The sequence below is a fragment of the Theropithecus gelada genome, chromosome 7b (assembly GCF_003255815.1).
Source record: "Theropithecus gelada isolate Dixy chromosome 7b, Tgel_1.0, whole genome shotgun sequence".
Taxonomy (NCBI): domain Eukaryota; kingdom Metazoa; phylum Chordata; class Mammalia; order Primates; family Cercopithecidae; genus Theropithecus; species Theropithecus gelada.
This window is the reverse complement of record NC_037675.1, coordinates 52,057,262-52,082,093: the sequence shown is the minus strand read 5'-3', so window position 1 is coordinate 52,082,093 and position 24,832 is coordinate 52,057,262. Positions and strand designations below refer to the sequence as shown.

Genomic DNA, 24,832 nt, shown 5'->3' with positions numbered 1-24,832 from the left:
TTCTGTGGTAGTCTGTTGTTCCAGAGTGTCCTGGAGCAACATTTCTTTGGCATTCTGTGACCCTAGACTTCCTGTAGCCAAGACTGATGGAGTCTAAATTAGTTGTTTACTAATTATATTATTAAACTTGATAATATAAAATTTGTCTCATTATCATATCACAGTGCTACTTTATACTATTTTGTTATAATATAAATATGTGTTTAATAATCTGAGGTCAATTTTATAGACAAACACTTTTTTTCTCTTTTATCTTCCTTAGCAAATCCAAAACCACCACCTTTTTCCCCCACTTACCTTAATAGATATTCTGTGTTTTCTTCCTGTGGTGTGCTCTTGAGATTTTTAATAGCCTTCCAGCTTACCATCTTCCACCCTCAAACCATGAAGCAATAGAAAAGAAAAATAGGAAATTTCCAAAAAGAAGCAACTCCTCAAAATTAGACGTGTAAAACAGTCTTTGGTTTGTCTTGATTTGGAGCCAGGAAGACCATTTCCTTTGACCTTGCCCTGCTCCCCCACATAAATAGATGGTGCTTATTCTTGACAGTGTAAGTGCAGGCATATAAATTAAGGCTAGCTATGTTTGCAAAAATGCCCTCTTACCTCTTTTCCCCTTCCTGAAACAGTTGGCAAAATCAAGTCTTTTAGAGCACAGAATTGAGACGATGAAGCAGGAACAGAAATCCTGGGAACATGAGAGTGCGAGCTTAAAGTCACAGCTGGTGGCTTCTCAGGAAAAGGTATGTGGACAATTCTTGTTTCATCTTCACAGTTAGTATTCTCCTAGATCTTCCACCAAATATCCCAGGAAAAAGAATGCTCCAGGTGCAAGTAGCGTAAGAGGGTTCCAAATGATTCAATTTGACCAATGTTTGATGTGTGTTTATAGCGTGGCAAGGCTGGGCATGGTGGCTCACACCTGTTATCCCAGCACTTTGGGAGGCCGAGGTGGGGAGATCACTTGAGGTCAGGAGTTTGAGACTAGCCTGACCAACATGGTGAAACCTCATCTCTACTAAAAATTTTTTTAAAAAGCCAGTTGTGGTGTCGCATGCCTGTAGTCCCAGCTACTCTGAAGGCTGAGGCAGGAGAATTGTTTGAACCTAGGAGGCGGAGGCTGCAGTGAGCTGAGATCACACTAGTACACTTCAGCCTAGACAACAGAGCGAGACTCCATCTCAAAAAAAAAAAAAAAAGTAAATGTAGTGTGACAAAATGATTTAAATATTTCAAATATATTGTGGCATAATTTAAATAATATTTCCCTCAAAGTTTATTAATTATGAAGACTTCAGAATAGTGCGTAAAAGTGACTGCTTGTTCCTAATTTATAAATAGGACTTCTAAGGCAGTGTATACCCTATTTTAAAGATCTGTATCAACATTCCTTTTATGAATTTAAATTTTTCAAATTGGAATTTATATGCGATATTAGCGTAAAATAGGATTCTTCTTTAAGAGGTGATGTCTCAGCCGGGCGCAGTGGCTCATGCCTGTCATCCCAGCACTTTGGGAGGCTGAGGCGGGAGGATCATGAGGTCAGGAGATCGAGACCATCCTGGCTAACACAGTGAAACCCCGTCTCTACTAAAAATACAAAGAATTTGCCAGGCGTGGTGGTGGGCGCCTGTAGTCCCAGCTACTTGGGAGGCTGAGGCAGGAGAATGGCTCCCAGGAGGTGGAGGTTGCAGTGAGCCGAGATCACACCACTGCACTCCATCCAGCCTGGGCAACAGAGCAAGACTTTGTCTCCAAAAAAAAAAAAAAAAAAAAGAGATGAGGTCTCCCTTTGTATCCCAGGCCGGATCACCGCTCACTGCCACCTCAAACTCCTGGGCTCAAAGGATTCTCCCACCTCAGCCTTCCAGGTAGCTGGGACTACAGGCGCACGCCACCACACTCGGCTTTTTATTTTTGTAGAGATGGGGATCTTGCCATCTTGCCTAGACTAGTTTCAAACTCCTGGGCTCAAGCGATCCTCCTGCCTTGGCCTCCCAAAGTGCTGGCATTCCAGGTGTGAGCCACCATGCCTAGCCTAGCCTAGAATAGAAGTCTGCAAGTATACATTTTTATTTTCAACTAAGAGGGCCCTTTACAGTCCAACATCTCAGGCTAAAACATAATTTCTACAAAATTCAGTGAAACCATCTTTTGTGATACCAGTTGGTACCCATTGGTTCTGTAAGATACCATTTAGTAATCTACCAGATGACTATCAGCAATACCTTGCTCCAGACATAGTTCATCATTGTCCTAAATATAATTCAACATCCTGTAAATATACATACTATCCTGGGTTTCCCCTGAGCTACTGATTTAGTAAAGAGAAACAAAGGGACCTGAAAGTTCTTTTGTCCTTATTCATTCCTGAACATGCTAGAGGTGAAACCACAAGTTTGTGTAGTGGTAAAAGATCATTCTCATGATACAGGTTCAGAATTTAGAAGACACCCTGCAGAATGTAAACCTGCAAATGTCCCAGATGAAATCTGACCTGCGAGTGACTCAGCAGGAAAAGGAGGCTTTAAAACAAGAACTGATGTCTTTGCATAAGCAACTTCAGAATGCTGGTGGCAAGGTGATTTGTTCTTTTTTTATTTAGGTATAAGTTATTTACAGTAAAGCATACACATCTTAAGTCTACAACTTGGTTATTATATGTATATGCATGTATATATAAATATGCATATTTTATGTATCTGTATGTGTTTGTATAACCATCACTTAGATAAAAAGGCAGAACATTTCCAGCACCCAACAGGCTCTCTCTCGTTCCCTCTAGTTGGTAACCCCAAGGGAACCACTTTTGTACCCTCTGCCACTGTAGTTTAGGGATGCTTTTTTCTAAACTTCATATAGATGAAACCATAATGATATAAAACAGGTCTTTTTTTGTATTGAGCAAGTCAGAAGACCATGACTGAATTGAGTTTTGTAATAACAAAACTAAAACATTTTGTTAAATGGTAGATAAAAGTATTTGTGCGACCTTAAAAAAAATCAAGTGAAGAAAAACATTGAAAGAAATCAATCTGGAACATATACGCAGACTTGCAAAAAAGTACAACTTCTGCTAAAAAGGCATAAAACAATAGTATTAGAATTATTTCAGGAGATACAATAGAATTATTTCAGGAGATAATTCATTGCTACAGATAGGTTGCTGTGGCACGAGAAAGTCCAGGAAGAACTGATTAAAGCGTTAGCTGGCTGACACATTATGGTGGTGTGGTAGAAAGTGTCTCATTTTAGTAAGTCACAATGCTGCCTAATCTGTGTGCAAATAAATTAAGAACAATGTTATAGATACCAGTTTTGGGGTAGATGTCAAGATTTTGTCCTACAAAAAAAGTAGACACTAATTCTCTTGGTGAAATTTTTGTAAAAAATTAAGATAGTTGTTTTGGGCTGGGCGTGGTGGCTCATGCCTGTAATTCCAGTACTTTGGGAGGCCGAGGCAGGCAGACCACTTGAGGCCAGGAGTTCAAGACCAGCCTGACCAACATGGCAAAATCCTGTCTCTGCTACAAATACAAAAATGGCCGGGCGTGGTGGCTCATGCTTGTAATCCCAGCACTTTGGGAGGCCTAGGGGGACAGATCACAAGGTCAGGAGTTCAAGACCAGCCTGCCCAACACGGTGAAACCCCATCTCTACTAAAAATACAAAATTTAGCTGGGCATGGTGGCAGGTGCCTGTAATCCCAGCTACTTGGGAGGCTAAGGCAGGAGAATCACTTGAACCTGGAAGGCAGAGGTTACAGTGAGCCAAGATCGTGCCAGTGCACTCAAGCCTAAGCAACAGAGCTAGACTTTGTCTCAAAAAAAAACCATTAGCCAGGTCGTGGTAATTCCCAATCCCAGCTGCTGGGAAGGCTGAGGCATAAGAATTGCTTGAGCCCGGCAGGTGGAGGTTGCAGTGAGCTGAGATTGCACCACTACACTCCAGCCTGGGTGACAGAGTGAGACTCTGTCTCAAAAAAGTTTCCATTTTTGAAATTACTTCTGGGTTGACTTTCTCAAAATGAGATTGTACCCTTTTTTTTTTTTCATGTTTGGTTTAAAAGGCAAGAGGCTTATCTATTTGTGTTATCTTTTTTATTTTTTAAATCATTTTCAAGATCCAAAAAATCACTTTGGTAGCTGAAAGCACATTTCTGAATTCAGATGTTAATTACATGGACAATATGTGCTTTGAATTCTAAAAAAAGGATATGATTGCATATGTGAAAATGAAAGTAGAGTTTAGCTTGTGAAAGCTTTCGAGTTAGCAGTGCATCTCAGCTTTCTCTTTATGTCCTCTGTGAATCAAATGAATATCTTCTGGGCTCAAAGATAACTTCATAAGAATGAAGCAACTTTTTTTATTTTTATTTATTTTTTTTGAGACAGAGTCTCACTCTGTTGCCCAGGATGAAGTGCAGTGGCGCGATCTCGGCTCACTGCAACCTCCGCCTCCCGGGTTCACGCCATTCTGCTGCCTCAGCCTCCCGAGTAGCTGGGACAATAGGTGCCCGCCACCATGCCCGGCTAATTTTTTTGTATTTTTAGTAGAGATGGGGTTTCACGCTATTAGCCAGGATGGTCTCGATCTCCTGACCTTGTGATCTGCCCACCTCAGCCTCCCAAAGTGCTGGGATTACAGGCGTGAGCCACCGCGCTCGGCCAGAATGAAGCAACTTTTAAGCCACCAATCTCGATACACTTGAGTCCTTTATGGAACTGGACCTTGCCCTTCAGTCATATTCACTATTGGAAATGGCATGGCTGTTTTGACAAAGACCATTTTAAACAGAGACTCTCCAAACCTTTTTTTTTAAAAATCAAACTTCAAGAATATTGTTTTATTCATATTTATATATACATACACATACTTTCATTAGAAGACTGAGGGGACAATTGAAAGGTACTTACTAGGAGTCACTGTCATTGGGTAAATATGACACCTGTCTCAAAACAGAAATTACCCAATAGCTTGTTTTTAAGGCTTACACTCTACAATTCTCTTAAGAGCTGGGCCCCAGAAACAGCTACTCATCCATCAGGGCTCCATAACCAGCAGAAAAGGCTGTCCTGGGACAAGTTGGATCATCTGATGAATGAGGAACAGCAGCTGCTTTGGCAAGAGAATGAGAGGCTCCAGACCGTGGTACAGAACACCAAAGCAGAGCTTACGCACTCCCGGGAGAAGGTAACTTGAGAAGCTGCACATCATGGCCTATGTTTGAAAATGACTAGTTTGATATGAAAATGAATGTTGGATATGATTGGAATGGTTCTAAGGTACGGATTTGAGTATCTTGCTATAGCAGACTTATTTTAAGAATGTGTAATTTATCATTTACTCACATATAATTTTATCCTGTTTATAAAATATTACAGCAGTTTTATATTAAAATATATTTGACTTTAATCTTCATATCCAAAATGTAGACTCATGGAAATTATGTGAACCGTGTATTCTTCACATTGGCCAGCCACCAAGACTAGTGTACAAAAATGGTAAAACCAGACTCAGATCTTGCAGGTCTAAATAACTCCTCATGAGAGAAAAAGGTGCCTCCTTTAAAAGACAGCATTTCAAGGTTAGAATCATCTTTAAAGGTCTTTTCCAACCACCAACTTGGTGCTGGAATTCCTTACCTCTGGTGCATAGCCTCCCAATGATATTTAACCTATGCTTAACACCTCTTTTGAGGAGGAACTCTGAAGAGTCGCAGATATTTATTTAGAACATCTACTCCATGCCAGAAACTGCTATCACTGACGCTGCAGTAGTGAGCAGGACAGACATGGTTCATGTCCTCATAGAACTGTTTGAGATGTGAACAGTCCAATAAGAGCAGATGGGACTGTCAGCCCATTCTCTCCTAAAAGTAGTGTTCATGTCAGAAAAAAAGGGCCTGGGACTGCTGTGCCTGCTTTCCTGGCAGCCACATCACATACACTGTTGACTCCTGGAGAGTTAGTAGACCAGAAGTCTCCTCTTCCCTGTCTTGTTCCTTACAGTGTTGGGTTTGTAGACCTAAGCAGACTTACCTAGAAAGGGTCTTTTGAAATCCAGAAAAGCTAGCTTCGAGTATTTACAGGCTTGACTGAAAAAGAAAGTTATAACAGGACTCACGTACTGAATTAAAACTTTCCCTATGTTTGTTGTTTTTGCTGGCTGGGTGATTGTATTAGCATTTCTTCCTCTTACATTTGTTCTTTTTAGGTCCGTCAACTGGAATCCAATCTTCCCAAGCACCAAAAACATCTAAACCCATCAGGTACCATGAAACCCACAGAGCAAGAAAAATTGAGCTTAAAGAGAGAGTGTGATCAGTTTCAGAAAGAACGATCTCCTACTAACAGGAAGGTGAGTTTTTGAGAATATATGGCGTGCGTCTGTGTTCTCACTATAATATGTTCCTAAGTGTGTTTCTTCTCAGGTGTACTTCTAAGGAAATGATTACGATGGCATATTTTTGCATATATCCCTTTATGCTGATGTTCTCTTGTCAAAATAGCATCATAGTTCTTTTTGATTGAATAATGGTTGAAAAAAACAATTTGGCTGGGTGCAGTGGTTCACACCTGTAATCTCAGCACTTTGGGAGGCCGATGTGGGCAGATCACGAGGTCAGAAGTTTGAGACCAGCCTGGCCAACATGGTAAAACCCATCTCTACTAAAAAATACAAAAATTCGCCAGGCGTGGTGGCACGTGCCTGTAGTCCTAGCTACTTGGGAGGCTGAGGCAGAAGAATTGCTGGAACCGGGGAGGCAGAGGTTGCAGTGAGCCAAGATTGCACCAGTGCACTCCAGCCTGGGTGACAGAGCGAGACTGTCTCAAAAAAAAAAAAAAAAAGAAAAACAATTTAACTTTTCTTAAAGAAGGCAGTTAATCATCTTTATTAGTATTAGAAGCTTTATAAGTTGGCAAAATATTTATCACCCGAATATTAGAAACATCTTAATATGGGCTGTACATTTTATTGTTATGTAACAAATTAAAACAACGTTTGTTGTCTTTATCTACAAGTTAGGAATTCAGAAGCAGCTTAGCTGGGTGGTCCAACTCAAGGTTCTCATGAGGATGCAGTCTAGATGTTGGCCAGGGCTGCAGTTGCCTGAAGGCTTCACTGGGGCTAGAGGATCTACTTTCCAAGCTCATTCATGCAACTATTAGCAAGAGGCTCCTGTTCTTTGCTGGCTGCTTGCCTGAGACCTCAGCTTTTCACTACCTGGGCCTTTTCTTAGGGCATAGCATCTGGCTTCCCCCAGAAGAAGTGATGAAACAGACACTGAGACAAAAGACCAAGACAGAAGCTGTGGTCCCTTGTATGATCTAAGCCTGCAAGTGACATACCAACATTTCTGCTGCATTGTATTTGTCACGCAGACTAACCCTAGTATAGTGTGGGAGGGGACTGTATAAGGGTGTGAATACCCGGAGGTGGGGCTCTTTGGGGCTCTTGGAGGCTGGCTACCCCATGGTCACACCTCTGTAGTGCCACTCAGTTTGCTTTCTGTAATTTGTCCCATGAAGTTAGAGTTCTAGACCAGACTTCTCAGAGTTGTTTTCTTTTTCTAAACTGAAACTCAGTTTTCACTATTACCTCTTTATAAAAAAAATATGGTTTAGAAATCTGAGAAAAATACTTCATTATAAAATATTCATAAAATTTTTGGTGTTTGTGAAAGTTATGACCATTTGCAGTAAGAAGGCCTGGTTGTGCTCTAAAGCCGAAATGTCATTTAATTTCAGGTACATTCAAGTAAACTTTGTAGAAAGAAAATGGGTTTCATTTAGCTGCTCATTAGGGAGAAAAAAGTCTGTGATAGGCTTTTAATTTATATTGAATTTTAAAATGGGCCTGGAAGACTACACTTCTGCTTCACAATTCTTGCTGTTCTCTTCAGCTCCTTTTGATAGAAGCAAAATCAGCTTTCTAAGATAGTGTTGTATGTTTTTTACTGAGCAATATTCTGACTCAGTGTCCCGCAGCTCACTAGGTTCTTCCTGTAGTAAGAGTTATAAAAGTGAGGCTGGATGCAGTGGCTCATGCCTGTTATCCCAGCACTTTGGGAGGCCAAGGTGGGCGGATCATGAGGTCAGGAGTTCGAGACCAGCCTCACCAACATGGTGAAACCCCATCTCTAAAAATAACCCACAAAAATTAGCTGCGCACAGTGGTGCACACTTGCAGTCCCAGCTACTCGGGAGGCTGAGGCAGGAGAATCGCTTGAACCCGGGAAGCGAAGGTTGCAGTGAGCTGAGATTGTGCCACTGCACTCCAGCCTGGGTAACAGAGTGAACTCCATTTAAAAAAAAAAAAAAAAATACAAAGCAGTCATGAAATCTTTAAAATTGAAAAGTTATATAAATCGGGTTTTATGTACTCTCAATTTTAAGCCTTTAACTTTGCCTTAAGACAGTATTTTTCCCACTGCAGATCCATAAATCAACTTAATGGAAACCAGCATTTTTTATTAATAAAATATACAAAATATCAGAGTACATGGTCCATGGTAAGGATATTTCAGTGATATGTACCTATGTACTGTACATATGTGTGGGTGTGTGTACTGTGTTGTAAGATAAAATGTATTTCTTACAGTGGGTGGCATCCAAGTTTAAAAGCCAGCTGCCTTAAGGAATCTATTCTCTGTGAGGACAGGTGATTAAAACTAGATCACTTAAATGTAAGCAGTACACTGAATTGTATTATTTGTTTTCTGTCACTGAATTAACTTGGATTTCTTCCAAAAGTTGAGATTTCTGACAACCACAGATTTGTCAAAATAGAGCAACTCAAGTGTTTTTGTTTTTGTTTAAAGGGAACATTTTGTTTTTTTAAACAGGTCAGTCAGATGAATTCCCTTGAACAAGAATTGGAAACAATTCATTTGGAAAATGAAGGCCTGAAAAAGAAACAAGTAAAACTGGATGAGCAGCTCATGGAGGTAAGTTTCTCAGCAGATGGCCTTCGCTATGAAGAATATTTTAATCCATGAATGAGCCATTTGTTGGGAGAGACTAGACATGGCATTGAATTCCTGTTGTGAAAATCTAAGTACCCTGCCAAGTTGAATTCTTTGGTCTGTCTTACCAAGTTTTATAGACAACTTTGCTTAATTATACTGTCATAGGAAGCCATACTGCTTTTCAGAGGAAGTAATAATGATGACCTAAAATGCAAAGACCTGTACCTCTGCAAATCCAGGTTGCAGGGACTCTCTGATTTGCCATCACTGTGTTTATGCCAGTTCCCCTGATCCCTCCTATATTGCAGCATTTTATAGACATGATTGGTCTCTAGCACCCTCTTCAGTTGGGAAATCCATGCAGGAAATTTGAGAACATTAACATTTGGAAGTTTTAATTTCAAGTGCTGCTATTCTTCATTACTACATTTAGAACTCAGCAGTGCCTTGTGAGAGGTACATCTAATAACTATGAAAATGTATTTGTGGCCAGGCATGGTAGCTCACACCTGTAATCTCAGCACTTTGGGAGGCTGAGGCAGTCAAATGGCTTAAGTCCAGAAGTTCAAGACCAGCCTGGGCAACATGGCGAAACCCTGTCTCTACAAAAAAAAATACAAAAATACAAAAATTAGCCAGGTGTGGTGGTATATACCTGTAGTCCCGGCTACTTGAGAGGCTGAGGCAGGAGGATTGCTTGAGCACAGGAGTTGGAGGTAGCAGTGAGCCGAGATCACGCCACTGCACTCCAGCCTGAGCAACAGAGAGAGACCCTGTCTCAAAAAGAAAGAAAAAGAAAAAACTGGATTTGTAAAACTAACTTGTCAGCTTGGACTTTGGGTTCCAGTCTTCTAGATTGTTATATCCTATAATTAAACTAAGTATTCAGAAAAACTTATGTATAAATCCTTCTTAAGGATTTCATTGATATACCTTGGGTAGATGAAATTAGTCAATCTAACATTTAGTGAACTATAAGACTTACGTAAGGCAGAGAAGAACATGTAGAAATTCTTTTTGTGCTCTTAAAAAGTACTATGTATACACATATTTTTAAATCCAGAATTATAAGAAGAAATGGGGCCAGGCACAGAGGCTCACGCATATAATCCCAGCACTTTGGGAGGCTGAGGCAGGTGGATCACCTGAGGTCAGGAGTTCGAGACCAGCCTGGCCAACATGGTGAAACCCCATCTCCACTAAAAATACAAAAAAATTAGCTGGGCATGGTGGTGGGCGCCTGTGATCCTAGCTACTCAGGAGGCTGAGGCAGGAGAACTGCTTGAACCGGGGAGGCAGAGGTTGCAGTGAGCCGAGATCACGCCACTGCACTCCAGCCTGGGCAACAAAGCCGGACTCCATCTCAAAAAAAAGAAGAGGAAAAAGAAGAAATGGAGCTATTTTTTTCTTTTATGAAGCTGGCCACATGCAAAGGTAGCTTTTAAAAACCAAGCACCAAGCACTGATTTTTAATGTGAAATATGGGCATACATATAGCACTAACATTTAAATCACCCGTGAAGTTTGTCAATTTTGTGTTCTCTGATCTGTCAACTAAAGGGGAAATTCATGAAACTTTAGTGAAATCTAAACCATTTTTTCTTTTTTTAACAGCAATAAAATGAATGCATTCAAAACTGAGCTGTGGGCTGTACTTAGATGTGGACGTGCTTTTCTCATGAAATATAATTATATACTCTGAGGAATAAGACGTCTAAAACTAAGCCCATATTGTCTAGTATCAAATTGAAAAGTAGCAGTGTGTACTTAGTCACCGGCGAGCCCCTTTCCAGAGGCTCTGCCAAGAGGCCAGTTCTCCCGCCTGTTCCCCTGTCTTACCAGGCACCCGTTGACAGTATTAGCCATCATAAGCAATTTTCCCATGTGTTTTTCTGACCTAGTAGTAAATATTTGCTAACAGAGGAGGAAAATTAAGTGGTCTTGACACTGGAGCCAAATAGCTAAGGAAAAAGCATGGATTTTTCTATTTGAACACTGAAAAGAACATCTCATACCTGTTTATTCAAATGAAGCTTTCATTAGGAAATGGAACCAAATTATTGGCTGGGTGCGGTGGTTCATGCCTGTAATTCCAGCACTTTGGGAGGCTGAGGCAGGCGGATCACAAGGTCAGGAGTTCGAGACCAACCTGGCTAACATGGTGAAACCCCATCTCTACTAAAAATACAAAAATTAGCTGGGTGTGGGGGCACGCGCCTGTAGTCCCAGCTACTCAGGAGGCTGAGGCAGGAGAATTGCTTGAACCTGGGAGGCAGAGGTTGCAGTGAGCCAAGATCATGCCACCGCGCTCCAGCCTGGGTGACAGAGCAAGACTCCATCTCAAAAAAACACTATAGATTTATACAAATGGGATATTTTTTTGAGATTCTATCACCCAGGCTAAAGTACAGTGGTGTGATCACAGCTCACTGCAGCCTTGAATTCTTGGGCTCAAGCAATCCTCCCACCTCAGCCTCCCAAAGTGTTGGGAGTTCCCTGATCTCTCCTATATTACTCCAGATTGGAGTTTTTAAAAACAGTGTTATTGGCCGGGCGCAGTGGCGGGCACCTGTAGTCCCATCTACTCAGGAGGCTGAGGTAGGAGAATCGCTTGAACCCAGGAGGTAGAGGTTGCAGTGAGCCGAGATCACACCACTGCATTCCAGCCTGGGTGACAGAGCAAGACTCCATCTCAAAACAAACAAACAAAAACAGTGTTATTTAGGTATAATTCACATACTATGTAGTTCACATATTTCAGGTGTACGATTCAATGGTTTTTAGTATATTAATTTTTAACCTGTGATAAACATATAACATAGAATTTGCCATTTTAACCATTTAAAAATGTACAATTCAGTGGCATTCATTAAATTCACAACATCCTACAACCATTACCACTACTTCCACAACCTGTTCATCACACCAAACAGAAGCTGTAGCTATTAAGCATTAACCATTCCCCCTCTCCAGCCCTACAAATTGGATTTTTATTTATAGCGTGGTATCTATAGAGCAGGTTAATTTGGGGGATGTACAGTGTGTCCCAGCTCACCTGAGGGATAGGTACATTCCTTCTCACTCTGGCAGGGATTCTCACCTGATTGGAGCAATGCACCACGTGGTGGGCTGGGCAGGGACAGGTTTCTGCATCAGAATCTCTGGAATCGGGATTTGAGCAAAGCTGTCTTCGTGGTTCTGATCTGACATGTTCACTCCCTTGGGGGAAGTAGTTGCTCCTCATCTCTATATACTAGTTTAACAGTCACTGGTTCTAATATAACACATCCCCCTACTGTAGTTAAAGATCAGATCACTAGACTAGGAAAAGGGAAAATTAGGGCTAGAATTTGACTCCTATTTCAGGACTTTTTCAATGTGAGCGGTTCAATAAATTCGTTTTGAACATTCAACAGAAGGGTTACAGACTATATCAGCAGTTCTCGAGTCTGTTGTATACCTCTCTGATAGCCAACATTTCAGACACTTAACAAAAATGGTTTATAGTTTATACTTCTTTCTGCATCTCGAAGTGGCAAGAGATTTTAACGTCAGATCCGTTCCATACTGGACCTGGAATAATCGTTTTTATTTATTTTTAAACAGAATCTGGCTCTGTCACCAGGTGGGAATGCAGTGGCACGATTTCAGCTCATTGCAACCTACGCTTCCCAGATTCAAGCAATTTTCCTGCCTCAGCCTCCCAAGTAGCTGGGATTATAGGCGCCCACCACCATTCCCGGTTGTATTTTTAGTAGAGACAGGGTTTTACCAAGTTGCCAGGATGGTCTCCATCTCCTGACCTCATGATCCACCCACCTTGGCCCCACAAAGTGCTGGGATTACAGGCGTGAGCCACCACACCCGGCATTTTTTTTTTTTTTTTTTTTTTTTTTTGGAGACGGAATCTCACTCTGTCACCAAGGCTGAAGTACATTCGTGTGATCTTGGCTCACTGCAATCTCTGCCTCCCAGGTTCAAGCAATTCTCCTGTCTCAGCCTCCCGAGTAGCTGGGACCAAAGGCAACGTGCCACCACGCCTGGCTAATTTTCGTACTTTTAGTAGAGATGGGGTTTCACCATGTTGGCCAGGCTGGTCTTGAACTCCTGACCTCAAGTGATCCACCCACCTTGGCCTCCCAAAGTGTTGGGATTACAGGTGTGGACCACTGCACCTGGCCCGGACCTGGAATCTTCTACATCATTATATTGGGAGGGGCACAAATAGGATACAGTAAGTGAAGATGCACTTGCAGAATTAGAATTGTAGGACATTTTAATGTCTGTAAAATTTATATACAGAAAAATGTAAATGTTGGTTTTTCATATGCTCTTATTCATGTATAATAGACCTAATTAGTACTGTTCTTTCTCTTTTTATAACTCATACTTTTCTCTTTTTATAACTCCTGTAATTTTCTCTTCTTTTTGTTTTGTCTGTGGCTAACCTGTACCTAGAACTCAGTGGTTGGAAGTAGCAGAGAAGGGTGCAGTTCTCTGCCTGAGATAGTGTGTGAAGGTAGAACATTCTCTTACAATGAACTTTCATAGCATGGAGCCATCTCATTAAACCCCTTGCTCATGTTATCATTTCTATTGATTATAACAGTTAATAAGTACTTAAGCTAAGAGCCAGTATTCATTTTGTTTTAATGGTGTGTCTGTTTACATCAAACTTTTCCTCAGTATTTAAAGCATTATGTATGAAGAAAATTATCCCACTGATATAAAATTATGGGATAATTCTCCATAATTTTAATCATAAAAATAAAGTGGTTTTCTGAATCTACAACTAGAAGTATCTCAAAGTGGGCAGTGCCCCTGTCCCCACCTAGAAATTTAGATATAAGGAAATGGATAGTGGCTCTGACATTTCATGGTAACATTTAGTTATAGCCGAGTCTTAGAGGTTCTTTTCCACCTTTCTCACAAGCTGGAGGTGCCGCTTCTTGAATTTAGTACTTGGTCATGTTTGTTGCATGCTCTGCATATTTATAGATGTGAGGTGGCCTGCCTCACTGGCCAAAATGCCGTGCATCCTCCTCCCTTTCCTCTCCCCCACTTTGACTGGCATGTTGGTACACATTTCCTCATTGTCTTGAATTCTTCCACTCCATGTTCTCCAGTTCCCAGATGTTCTAGGATATTATTGCTTTATGCCCCAGAATTGTCTGTCTTGTGCTGTTTAATCTAAGGGTATAACTACATATTGATAAACTAAAGGTAGGTTAAAATAATTTTAGATGCAAGATGAGGTTCTTCAAAAAAATTGCTAACTGGGGGTTGGAAAAAAATGTAGTCATTGAACATTTAAGAATCTTTATGAATGGTAAGTAAAGTGGTAAAACCCTAAAGCATAACCACTTTCTCCAACCCCAGTTTTTAAAAGGGGGGAGGTAATTTTTCCAGTGTAAGAAAGAATGAAATAGAATTCAGATGCATTATGTACATCATGCCCTTAATATCACTCCAGAGTTGGGAAGGGCTTTTTTTTTAAGCCTAAAACTTTTAAGAAAGGCTACTTATTAAGCATATTCTCTACTAAGTGAAATAGCTTTTCTCATTTCCTCAGGCCCATATACTGTCCTGTTTCCAAGTTTCAGTGGATCTGAGGTTATTAATGAATTCATAGTCTTCATTCCTCACTGCCTGACACCATCAAGGGCAGCTCTGGGATTGAAGGGACTCAACTGACCAGGATTTTGCCCTTGCCCTTCAGATGCAGCACCTGAGGTTCACTGCGACGCCTAACCCGTCCCCTCATGCTTGGGATTTGCAGCTGCTCCAGCAGCAAGCCTGTCCGATGGTACCCAGGGAGCAGTTTCTGCAGCTTCAACACCAGCTGCTGCAGGCAGAAAGGATAAACCAGCACCTGCAGGAGGAACTTGAAAACAGGACCTCCGAAACCAACACACCACAGGTGTGAAGTGCTCTCTTCTCTAGTAGTAGATCACCTGTTAATCACACCTGTTTATTTGAAAGTTATACCAGTTCAAAGGTGGAGAGAAAGAACCTAAATCTGATGGCACACACCTGTAGTCCCAGCTACTTGGGAGGCTGAGACAGGAGGATCGCTTGAGGCCAGAGGTTTAAGGCTGCAGTGAGCTACGATCATGCTTGTGAATAGCCACTGTCCTCCAGCTGGGGCATCATAGCAAGACTCCATCTCTTAAATTTAAAAAACAAAACAAAATCACAACCCTAAATCTTCTTTCAGAGAGTTATATTTTACCTGTATGACAAATCCACAGAACTGCAGTGCTGTTTTTTGGGCTGTGCAGTGCTACTTTTGAATTCTCAGCTTCTAAGCTGAGTCATTTAGTGTTCTGGGTCTCCTTTGCCCATTTGTAATAGACAATGAAGTATCAGGATCACTTAAACATAGTGTACAATTGGCCTAAGGTTCCCATCCCATGCCAAAAATATTACAAAATTTAAATGTGGCTAGGATATGCCCTACTAACAAAGTATACTGAGCTTCCCTGTGCCGGAGCCCTGCAGCCTGCTGCATCCCATGAAAATCACAAGTGATGACTTTTCACAACAAATAGAGTATGTAAGTCAGTGACATCTTTCTAGTTGACATAGTTCATAAAACTATTTAAGAAAGTAAAAGTCTTCTCATTTTTGCATTAGCATGATCCCAGCTCACCACCACATCCAATCTTATAATATTACTTAGATTTTCAAGTATTCATAGTTATTTCTCTGTAGTGCCTCATTCGTCATCCTTTCTCAGAAGTTTCTTAACTCTTGGGGCTTGCCCATTTAGTTAATTCAGAATTAGCAATAAAACAGAAAGTCCTTCTTTGTGGAATTCTATGTTAATGCTTCCTGGTTTGCATGTGCTTGTGTGTTCAGATACCTTGCCTCTCAGATACCTTGCTTGATAAGGAATTTCCCATCTCTTATTTGAATCCCCTCAGCGTGACTTTGCAAAGTCACATTAGCCCTGGAACTCTACATAGGAACAGTTCTGTTTCTTCTACTAGTATCCATCTATGCTTAATTACTAAGTACTCCTACCACTTGTCAGTTCTAATAAACTTTTCCCTCTACATCCATACCTATGCTGTATTTCTAATACACTTCAGAAGGTCTTTGTCTTATGAGCTTTAAAATCTGTTTTTGGAAGCTTTATACACACTTCTTCAACTTCCCAATATTAAAGTTCTTAAATTGTGATGGTAGAGTGTTAGATGCTTTAACTCTCCAGTATATAATTGAACTACAAAACTTTGATCTTGGTTTTTAGTGGACCTTCTGACCAAATGATCCTCCAGGATTCTACTCATTGCTCTCGTATACACTATTTTCAAAGCCTGCTGTTTCCAATCCACCCACCAATGTTAAAAAAATATCCTTTTCCTCCAATTCCTTCAGGATTAGACAAACACTAAGATTTTTTAAAGAAAAAAAAAATCCTCCAACCAGATGACAGGGTGGACTGCTTATTACTCCCACCAGAATGCTACTGCAGGCTCACTTCCCGCTGCTGAGCTGACACTAATTTTAAGAATACAGAATATTGTTAAATCTGCACGTTTCTGTGTGTGGAGTGATGTGATCTCTTCTGCATTTTGTGTTGCTTTGCTTGCCTGTGTAGTGTTAATGTGTATGCTTTTAACAATTGTTTGCATTAGAAATGTGTGAATTTAGACTCCCCCTAAAAACTCCTCCTGACATGAGGGTGAAGTGTACCACTTGCCTTCTTTCTCTAGGCCTTGCTACCGGAGCAGCGAGCAGTGCATGCAGATTCCTACAGAAGGATTGGGCACCTGTGAAAACTGGGCTGCTATCGATGGCATTTCTTACCATGGCAGACAGATGCACACACCCACCCATGCACACACACCACACACAGAGACATAAGCTGTGTTGGAATTAAGTGCTCTTTTAAATTATTATTTTTACTGTTAAACCTTTGCAGTATTATGTCTCTTATTTATTTATGTAGAAATGACAGATCTTGTGAATCAAATTCACAAACATCAACTTGTTACAAATCATTTTATTTATACCCTTTAAAGAGTGGATTTAAGATTCTTGAAAGGATGTAGTCTATATATTTTCTCATTCCATATGTTGTAACTATTTTTAACAAAAGGTACTACTTTTATATATGGAATTTGAAGAAAATCAGGGGTATTTATACTGTTTTATATAAGATGTATAAATCTTTTTGACAGGAAATTTTTGATGAAACAATAAAATAAATTTTAAGTATACGACTGCCTTTGTTTTTCCTGTTTTTCTACTCTTTTGCCAACTCTTCTTTGAATTATCTCTTAAGTTTTTTTGTTTTGCTTTGTTGTTGGGCAACTAGACATCAGACATTTTATATTTATATGTTTGAACTTTAAAAAGCTATTTTTTAAAATATAGGCCTTTTTAAAAGCTAGATGTCCTCCAGGCCCAATTTTTTGTAACTTACTTCCTGCATTAGACCTTTGCCTATTACAGTTTTTATCCTCAGGATAGTTACTGCAATGATTTAGGGTTTCTTTTATGATTAAGTGTTATTACTTAGTATCCAAACAGATGGTAGCCTTTGACTCATGTTTGGTCATTCTGCATGTCTTTTAAAGTATTTCTTAACTACCATCAGCTGTTAACACCTTTATGAAATTTGCAATTCCTTATGGGGACATTTGGGTGGACTGCAGAGGGATGGGGGTTGCATTCTAGGTCTCTCTCCTCTCCAAAACCCACTTACTCCTTAACCCATCACTGTTGTGTGAGGAGATTTTTAATTTTCAATCTGCTCTGGTAGTAAACTCATCCTCCAATCCAGGTGTGTGCTTCATGTTTACAAGTGGGAAACAGATGACTAGAAAAATTGGCAGGAAGAGGCTGATTATTATGAAGAAAGAAAACCACCCTCACAGTTATCAGCCACATCAAAGGAAAACCAGACATGCATATTGCAAGCTATTGGAAATGTTGGGAAACCCTGAATCTATTCCGTGCTTGTTTTGGTATTGAGAGGCCCACAACATTGCAAAGTCCCAAATCACAGATGGGAAGTTGATAACTGTCTTTTAAGTTACTTTGGATTTCCATTTTACTAGAAGTACACACAGGTATTAAATTCTGGGTTTTAAGAATTTTGCTTTATATCAGGGGGATGATGGTAACACAGGTAAGATTCTTTTGTATTTTTAATCTGATTCTTTCTCTGATAGGGTTACTTTTCTGACCTGTGCAATCCATGCAGGGCTCAAAACTCTCATTTCATGAGAATCCATCCTTCCTGTTAGAAAGGCAAAACATTTGCTGTCCTTTCTTTAGGCATCTTGTGGGGAAAATAAACGAATGTTTTGTTTTCAGTGTGACATGATTTTCGAATAATATACTTTTCTTCCCTTCAGGGAAACCAGGAACAACTGGTAACTGTCATGGAAGAACGAATGATAGAAGTTGAACAGAAACTGAAACTAGTGAAAAGGCTTCTTCAAGAGAAAGTGAATCAGCTCAAGGAACAAGTGAGCCTCCCTGGTCATCTCTGTTCACCCACCTCACATTCCAGCTTTAATGCCAGTTTTACATCCCTTTATTGCCATTAACTCATTAACTTACGTTGTCTAATAAAGGCAAATTCTATTATAAATGTCTACAAGAACTTAGGATTTCCTGTCCCTCATACCGCCCCAAAAAATATGAACTGTGTATTTTTTCCAAAGCTCTGTTTAAGGCATGTTTGTCCACAATTTAAAAGTGTAAATCTTTGCTAACATGATTCACATGGACCTAAGATTTTAAAGATCAAAAAATACATATTGATTCACATGGACCTAAAGCATATCCATTCACATGCTTTAAGTCCATGTGAATCAATAGATTTTTCTCTGCCCGAGACAGGAAATACTCCTGTTTAAATTGAAAAATGATATTGGTTAAAAAAAAAAAATAGGGGGGTAATCAATGGAACTTTAGCTTTCCTGTTCCCAACAGCTTATGAAAACCTCAAAAAGTATCTTATTGCTACAGCGACTCCAAAAAGATGTAGTTTGAATTAGAGTCTAGACCCCAGATTCCAGGACCGCTAAACAGCCTGCTCCTTTTCACCTGCTGGTGGCAGATGTGGCTTTGGTGTTTAGAAATTAGTTGTGCTCCCACTGAAGAGACAAGCAGAAAGTACTACCCTCTGGGACAGTGTTACAGCCTCTCTGGAAATTGAGATGAACGTGTTGGGTGGGGGGCAGAAATTGCCCAACCTAGTTCTTTAGATACTTAAAACCTAAGAATAACCCCAAGAGAGGGTCTGAATTCAGCTGTAGACAGGAACTTTCTGTTGCTCTGTGTCTTAATACACAGGGAAGAAAAAGTCCCATTTAGTAAGCATTTATCCACTCAGTTCTTTACGTATTCAAGCATTCAGCACATAGTTACTGTGGGCCAGGTCCTGCTGTGGGCACATGGATACAACAGTCGCTGCCCATATAGAATGCACTTACAAGGTGCCAAACCTTTGGCCAAATGGTAGGTTCAGAAGTAAGTGGGATCTGTCCTGTTTTCAGTAGAGGGGAACACAAGAGAAGAGATATTTGATCCAACCCGGGAGTTTAAAGAAAGCTTCCTAAAGACCTCGTAATCTGCATCTTGAGAGTTAAGATTTCACCCAGTTAAGAAAGTGTGGGGAAAGGCATCCTAGGCTGTGGGAACGTCATGGAGTTATGACCACATGTGGGGTGTGGACACGTATGAACACTTCAGCATTGCCAGTTCACACTGTCCTGGGAGAGGCAGGAGGAGAGACTGGAGAGGAAGGGGGAACAGGACAGTAGGCCTCCAGTGCTGAGCCACGGAGCTTGATTTTTATTCTATTGGTGATGAAGAAATATCGAAGTGTTTTTTTAAGGAAAGGAAGGGAGGGAGGAAGGAAAAAAAAAGTCGTATTTGGGAAGTTCAACAGAGAATAGTTTCTGAAATGTTATGTGATGCCTGCCAAACATCTAGGTTCTGAGCTTGAGAGTGCTGTCATCCTTCTCCCTGCCCTAATAGGTTGTTAAGTTACTCTTTAATTACTCTTTATTCTCACAAACCTTTATGCTTTTAGACGCCTTATTTGAAATTGGGTGTAAAATGAACACTTAAAAGGTAACATGGGAAGGGGATATGGAAAATATTAACCAGAACAACAATGAAAGTATCCCAAGGCTGCTAACAAGTTTTCCCACCCCAACCTAGACCATATATTCTAACTATAAAGATTAGACTAGACAAAGCCCCATGCAAAACAAAACAAAGACATTTCAGGAAAAGTAACTGCCCAAATCTTATCTCTGTTATAATACGTGAGCTATATTTTTAGATAATCAGTGAGTTGTAGTTATGAATGGGAAGTTCAAGCATCTGTTACAAGCAGAGTTAAACAGTCCACAGCTGACACCTCAGGAATTTAAGTTTTAAAAGTATTTTATGTTTTTAAAGAATAAATAAAGAAATAATGCCTATTTAGGTAGAAAAAAACCTTTTGTTTTGGTGCCCTCTAATATCAATCTGTTCTATTAGTAATCTACATCAACATCTTATGCAAAGAAATAGCTTGGAAAAAGTGGATTTGCTCCAATGGTATCCGTGATGCCAAGTCTGATGTTGAAGCTATATTGTAAAATAAAATAATTAGAAGAAGTGATTTGCCTTTATAAAACAACAGTCCTTATGTCCGACCTTAAACTGAAGGTTTGAGAAGAGTTACAGAAATGGAGTCAAGATGTTTCTGGTTCTGTTTCTAGCTCTGCAAGAACACTAAGGCAGACGCAATGGTGAAGGACTTGTATGTTGAAAATGCCCAGTTGTTGAAAGCTCTGGAAATGACTGAACAGCGACAGAAAACAGCAGAGAAGAAAAATTACCTCCTGGAGGAGAAGATTGCCAGCCTCAGTAATATAGTTAGGAATCTGACACCAGCGCCACTGACTTCTACACCTCCTTTGAGGTCATAGCCAAACCAAAGGGTACACTCATATTTGTGCACTTTACTGAAATAGATGGAACATTTCAGTAGGTTCTCAACTTTTTTAACCTTTATTGGCTTAAAGTTAAAATTAAGCAACAGAACTGGAGTTTCCATTTATCATAATTAGTTTTTCTAAATAGACACTTACGGGAGTTTGAAAATAAATACTCACATGTTTCACTACTTAAATTATTCCCAAGATTTGAGTTTATTTTAAAATTCTAATAGCCACCAAGAATGTGGACGTATGAAAACAATTCAAGAACCTAAAAAATACCAGTTTTGAATGAGTTTTTGTGGTTTGGGTTTTTTTTTTTTTTAAATCATTATCACGAATCTATGTGTAAAGTCTAGATATTTGAAGTTTGAGATCTGATGAGAATGGTTGTTATAAACTGTATTTTAAAACCAAATGTAGGTGTTCTTACATATTTAAATACTGGAAAGTTATTGTAATAGTTTTGGTTCTTTTAATTGGTAGACAATTAATTGGTAGAGTGTCATTGTTTGGTTAGGAGGCAGGACTTGTTAACCACTGAGGTCAGACAAACCCAAATCTGTAGAATTCTAACCTTCTAACACCTGTGGCAATATTACCACTCTTTTTGTATTATAGATTTAGAACTGATTTACTCAATTGCACTCTTAACTAATGTTAAAGCTTACTTGCTTTAAACAGCCTTTTCTTCTTTCTCTTAGAGGTTTCATTTGGGGAGCTGGTCTTCTAAGAAATGGATAAAGCCACATAATTAAAGCAGTTGAACTATAGGGAAAGCACTGAACAAACCACTTTGGAGTAAATAGCTACTCTTAGAAAAGAGGGATAAGCAGACCATGTAGGTTTTCTGTCTCTCAAGTCTTGGAGTTCATGAACTTACTTGAGGTTGCCTCAAGAACTCAGGGAACAATACTGTAAACTGTCTTCCTGAACTACTGTAGGGCCTCTCTAAGAATCTGAAATGTATAAACCATGTGACCTCATTTATTTGTCTTATATATTTACAGCCATAGTAGAATTTTTATTTCTAGGTTTTTAGTAAATTTAATATTCTGGGGGAAAAAAGGCCTTGATTTTAGGGTTATAAAACCTGACTTACAGAAGAGTTTATTTAATATAGGTCAAAATTTTCCGTGTTTCTTATTCCTTCTATACCTCAAATCTGATTCTAAGAATTTCTTACTGTGATAATCATTGGCATGCCACCTGAGGTCAAGGAGTGCCAAATAGGACTTTCCACTCATGCTCAAGATCAAAACTTTATAGAACAGTTACACATTTTAGATTCGGTAACCTTTTTTTTCTTCCAATTATAATCTCTGCTTCTAGCCACTTCCGCCAGCAGTTGGTGGAATACTTACTAGGTGCAGGGCACTATCCAAGCTCATCACAACAACCTGCTTGTTTTCATGAGACAATAATCCAAAAAGTTCGCTTTGATATATTCCTGGAGGGCCAAGCCCATCTATTTACAAAAGGTGTAACAGCAAAATCAAGCACTGCTTTATGGGCAGGAACACAAGAGACAGCAAACTGCCCAAGAAGTCATCGTGTCAGAAACTCAATCTCAACAAAATAATTTCCATCAGGGAATTTCAGGGTTTCTTGGGGCTTATGAGTCTCACCAGTCAACCCAGGAGGCCTCACTACAAGAGCCTTGACAAGGCACTGTTTTTTGTGGGACTGGGAGTTCACACTGATGAAGCAGACCTTTGAATTTTTGCACAGCTCTTGTCAGAAAGCCCTGACTTCCCCCTGGATATAGAGTTAATTTTAATCCTTCCCTATTATTATACTTCAAAATATTTGACATCTGCTATCATGCCTTCTTTAGATCTTCCTTCTGCCGGGCAAACATTTCTAGTAGGTGTTTAACTACTTATATGGCATTAGCTTTCACAGAAAATTGTTTCACTTAAAACTATGGATTGGCCTAGGCTAAGGACAGACATAAACTAAGTATCTGTAGTGTATTTGTGATATGCGCCAAGTTACTCAAGGTTTTTGCTGTCGGAACTGAACAATAATATTTCCCAGATAGCTGGCCTTAGCATGTGATCACAGTTGTTGTATTTTTAATTTTTGTCTTTTACACGATGAGAGGTGTAGGTTAATTTGTGTATTTCCTATAAATTTGTATTTATGTGTATATAAAATGTACAATGAATGTAAATATGACTTTCTGGAAAGTTTAGACTACATTTAGAATCTCTATTCAAAATCAAAATGCTGCTCAAATGAAAGTGAATTTAACCAACATCTAGGTGCTTAATTTCTCGTTTTACCCCACTTATGAGATTGATATTTCTCATATTGAGGTTTTTCCCATACAGATACCTTAAATGTATACATTTGTGCAACAATTTTTGAGAAGGTGAGTGGCAATTTATAATTTAGTTGGCAATTTGTAATACAGCTTATAGCTTTTAAAAGACCTTTTAAAGAATTAAATGTAAACTTAAAGTTACGTTTAGATGTTGTTTCAAACTTTACAATAGCACTCTTCAAAATATTAAGTTATATGTATTATAGGCATTTAGTTGCTTATTAAAAGCACTGATTTTTAAGCCTTTTTATTTAAGAACAATTATTTAAGATAGTCTTAGAAGATGGGATCTTCGTTTCAAGGAAAGGGAATCAAGTTTGCCTTTGTGATAACACGTTACACTAAGAAAAGGAAAATGTGGATAGTAAAACCCACTTCTCATCCTATCTTGCTCTCATCTGTTCTTTAGAAGCCTGCACTTAAGCTCAGATTTGTGAAGGGAGAGTAGAAGGGGAGAAGTAGAACCACAGTGTTTTATTTATTTTTCTAAAATTCTTACTAAATCCAGAGTTTTGAAACTGTTTTAAATGTGAATTCTTCCCAGAAACTTCAATGCATTGCATATTTTACATAAGTAGATCATGAAGTCATAGACTTTCAAGGCATAGGAAGCGATATTACAGGTCTAGTATTTTAATAATGCACTAATACCCAGGGCAGATATGAGAAACTATTTCTTCTCTCAAGAATAAGGGTTTATGGCAGACTTTGCTTTTTTAACATGTGACAAATGAATTTTTTATTTTGTGATTTATGTGATTTCTTTTTTTTGCTGAGTGAGGGAAAAGAGAAATTGTTGCTATTGTCAGCATCTTAAAGGTATTTCCAATCAAGGCAAGGCTAAGTGCTTTGTGATAGTATTAAGCAAGTCATGTTTTGAATGGATTACCTGTAATGATGCATTGGAATGATATAATTATACAAGTAATGCCAAAAACCAAGTCAAGCCTAATTAACCAAAGCACTCATTTAAAAATCATCAGTTTGGACCTATTTGGACCTGTCAGTACTGTGAAGTAGTTTTGGTTTTGTGGCATATGAATAGCTGTTTAACAAATCAAAGTTAGCTTTTTGCTTCTCAGCTGTTTTGGACAATACAAGTTCTTAATGGGGAGACATTATCATGGCATGACTTAAGGGAACATTGGTTTTGTGAAGAAAACATTATCTAAAGCCATCTCTACATTTCTGTTCAGATAAAGATTAATGAGTTATGTGTTTATATCAGCTTTGTATATTTCATCTTAGCCATTCTATCCTAGAAAGATTTTAATGTGAGCTTAAAATGTAAATAAATAATTTTGCAAACATGCCTTTTGTTTTCTATATACCCTGACTTTTTAAATAAAGTTTCAGTGTATTTTTCATTGGTCTTTAGAATGATATCAAAATATTTCACCAAACACATTCTACAAATGCAGAATCTCAGCCCGCACTCCAGACCTACTAAATCAGAATCTTCATTTTAAAGAGATTCCCCAAGTGATTTGTGTATTACTTAGAGCACTGAGATTCCATTTCTATTCTAGAAGGATGACTTTCACACCAGCCAGCTTGGGGTCCCTGTATACTGTG

General features: G+C 39.3%; 1 protein-coding gene across 3 annotated transcripts in view; it reads left to right on the top strand.

Moving 5' to 3' along the window:
- NIN (ninein) overlaps positions 1–24,620 on the top strand; it is a 109,957-nt gene extending 85,337 nt beyond the window's left edge. Inside the window, exons 24-31 of one of the 3 annotated variants that reach the window (XM_025391888.1) lie at positions 630–743; positions 2,435–2,581; positions 5,014–5,193; positions 6,217–6,360; positions 8,849–8,950; positions 14,691–14,891; positions 18,343–18,456; positions 20,710–24,620. In XM_025391888.1, the coding sequence (XP_025247673.1) occupies positions 630–743; positions 2,435–2,581; positions 5,014–5,193; positions 6,217–6,360; positions 8,849–8,950; positions 14,691–14,891; positions 18,343–18,456; positions 20,710–20,919 (1,212 nt within the window). In that variant the 3' untranslated portion in view covers positions 20,920–24,620. Of the gene's footprint in view, positions 1–629; positions 744–2,434; positions 2,582–5,013; positions 5,194–6,216; positions 6,361–8,848; positions 8,951–14,690; positions 14,892–16,692; positions 17,200–18,342; positions 18,582–20,709 lie in introns of those variants that run through there. The other 2 variants (XM_025391890.1, XM_025391889.1) reach the window with 2 other exon arrangements.
- Positions 24,621–24,832: the final 212 nt, after the last annotated feature.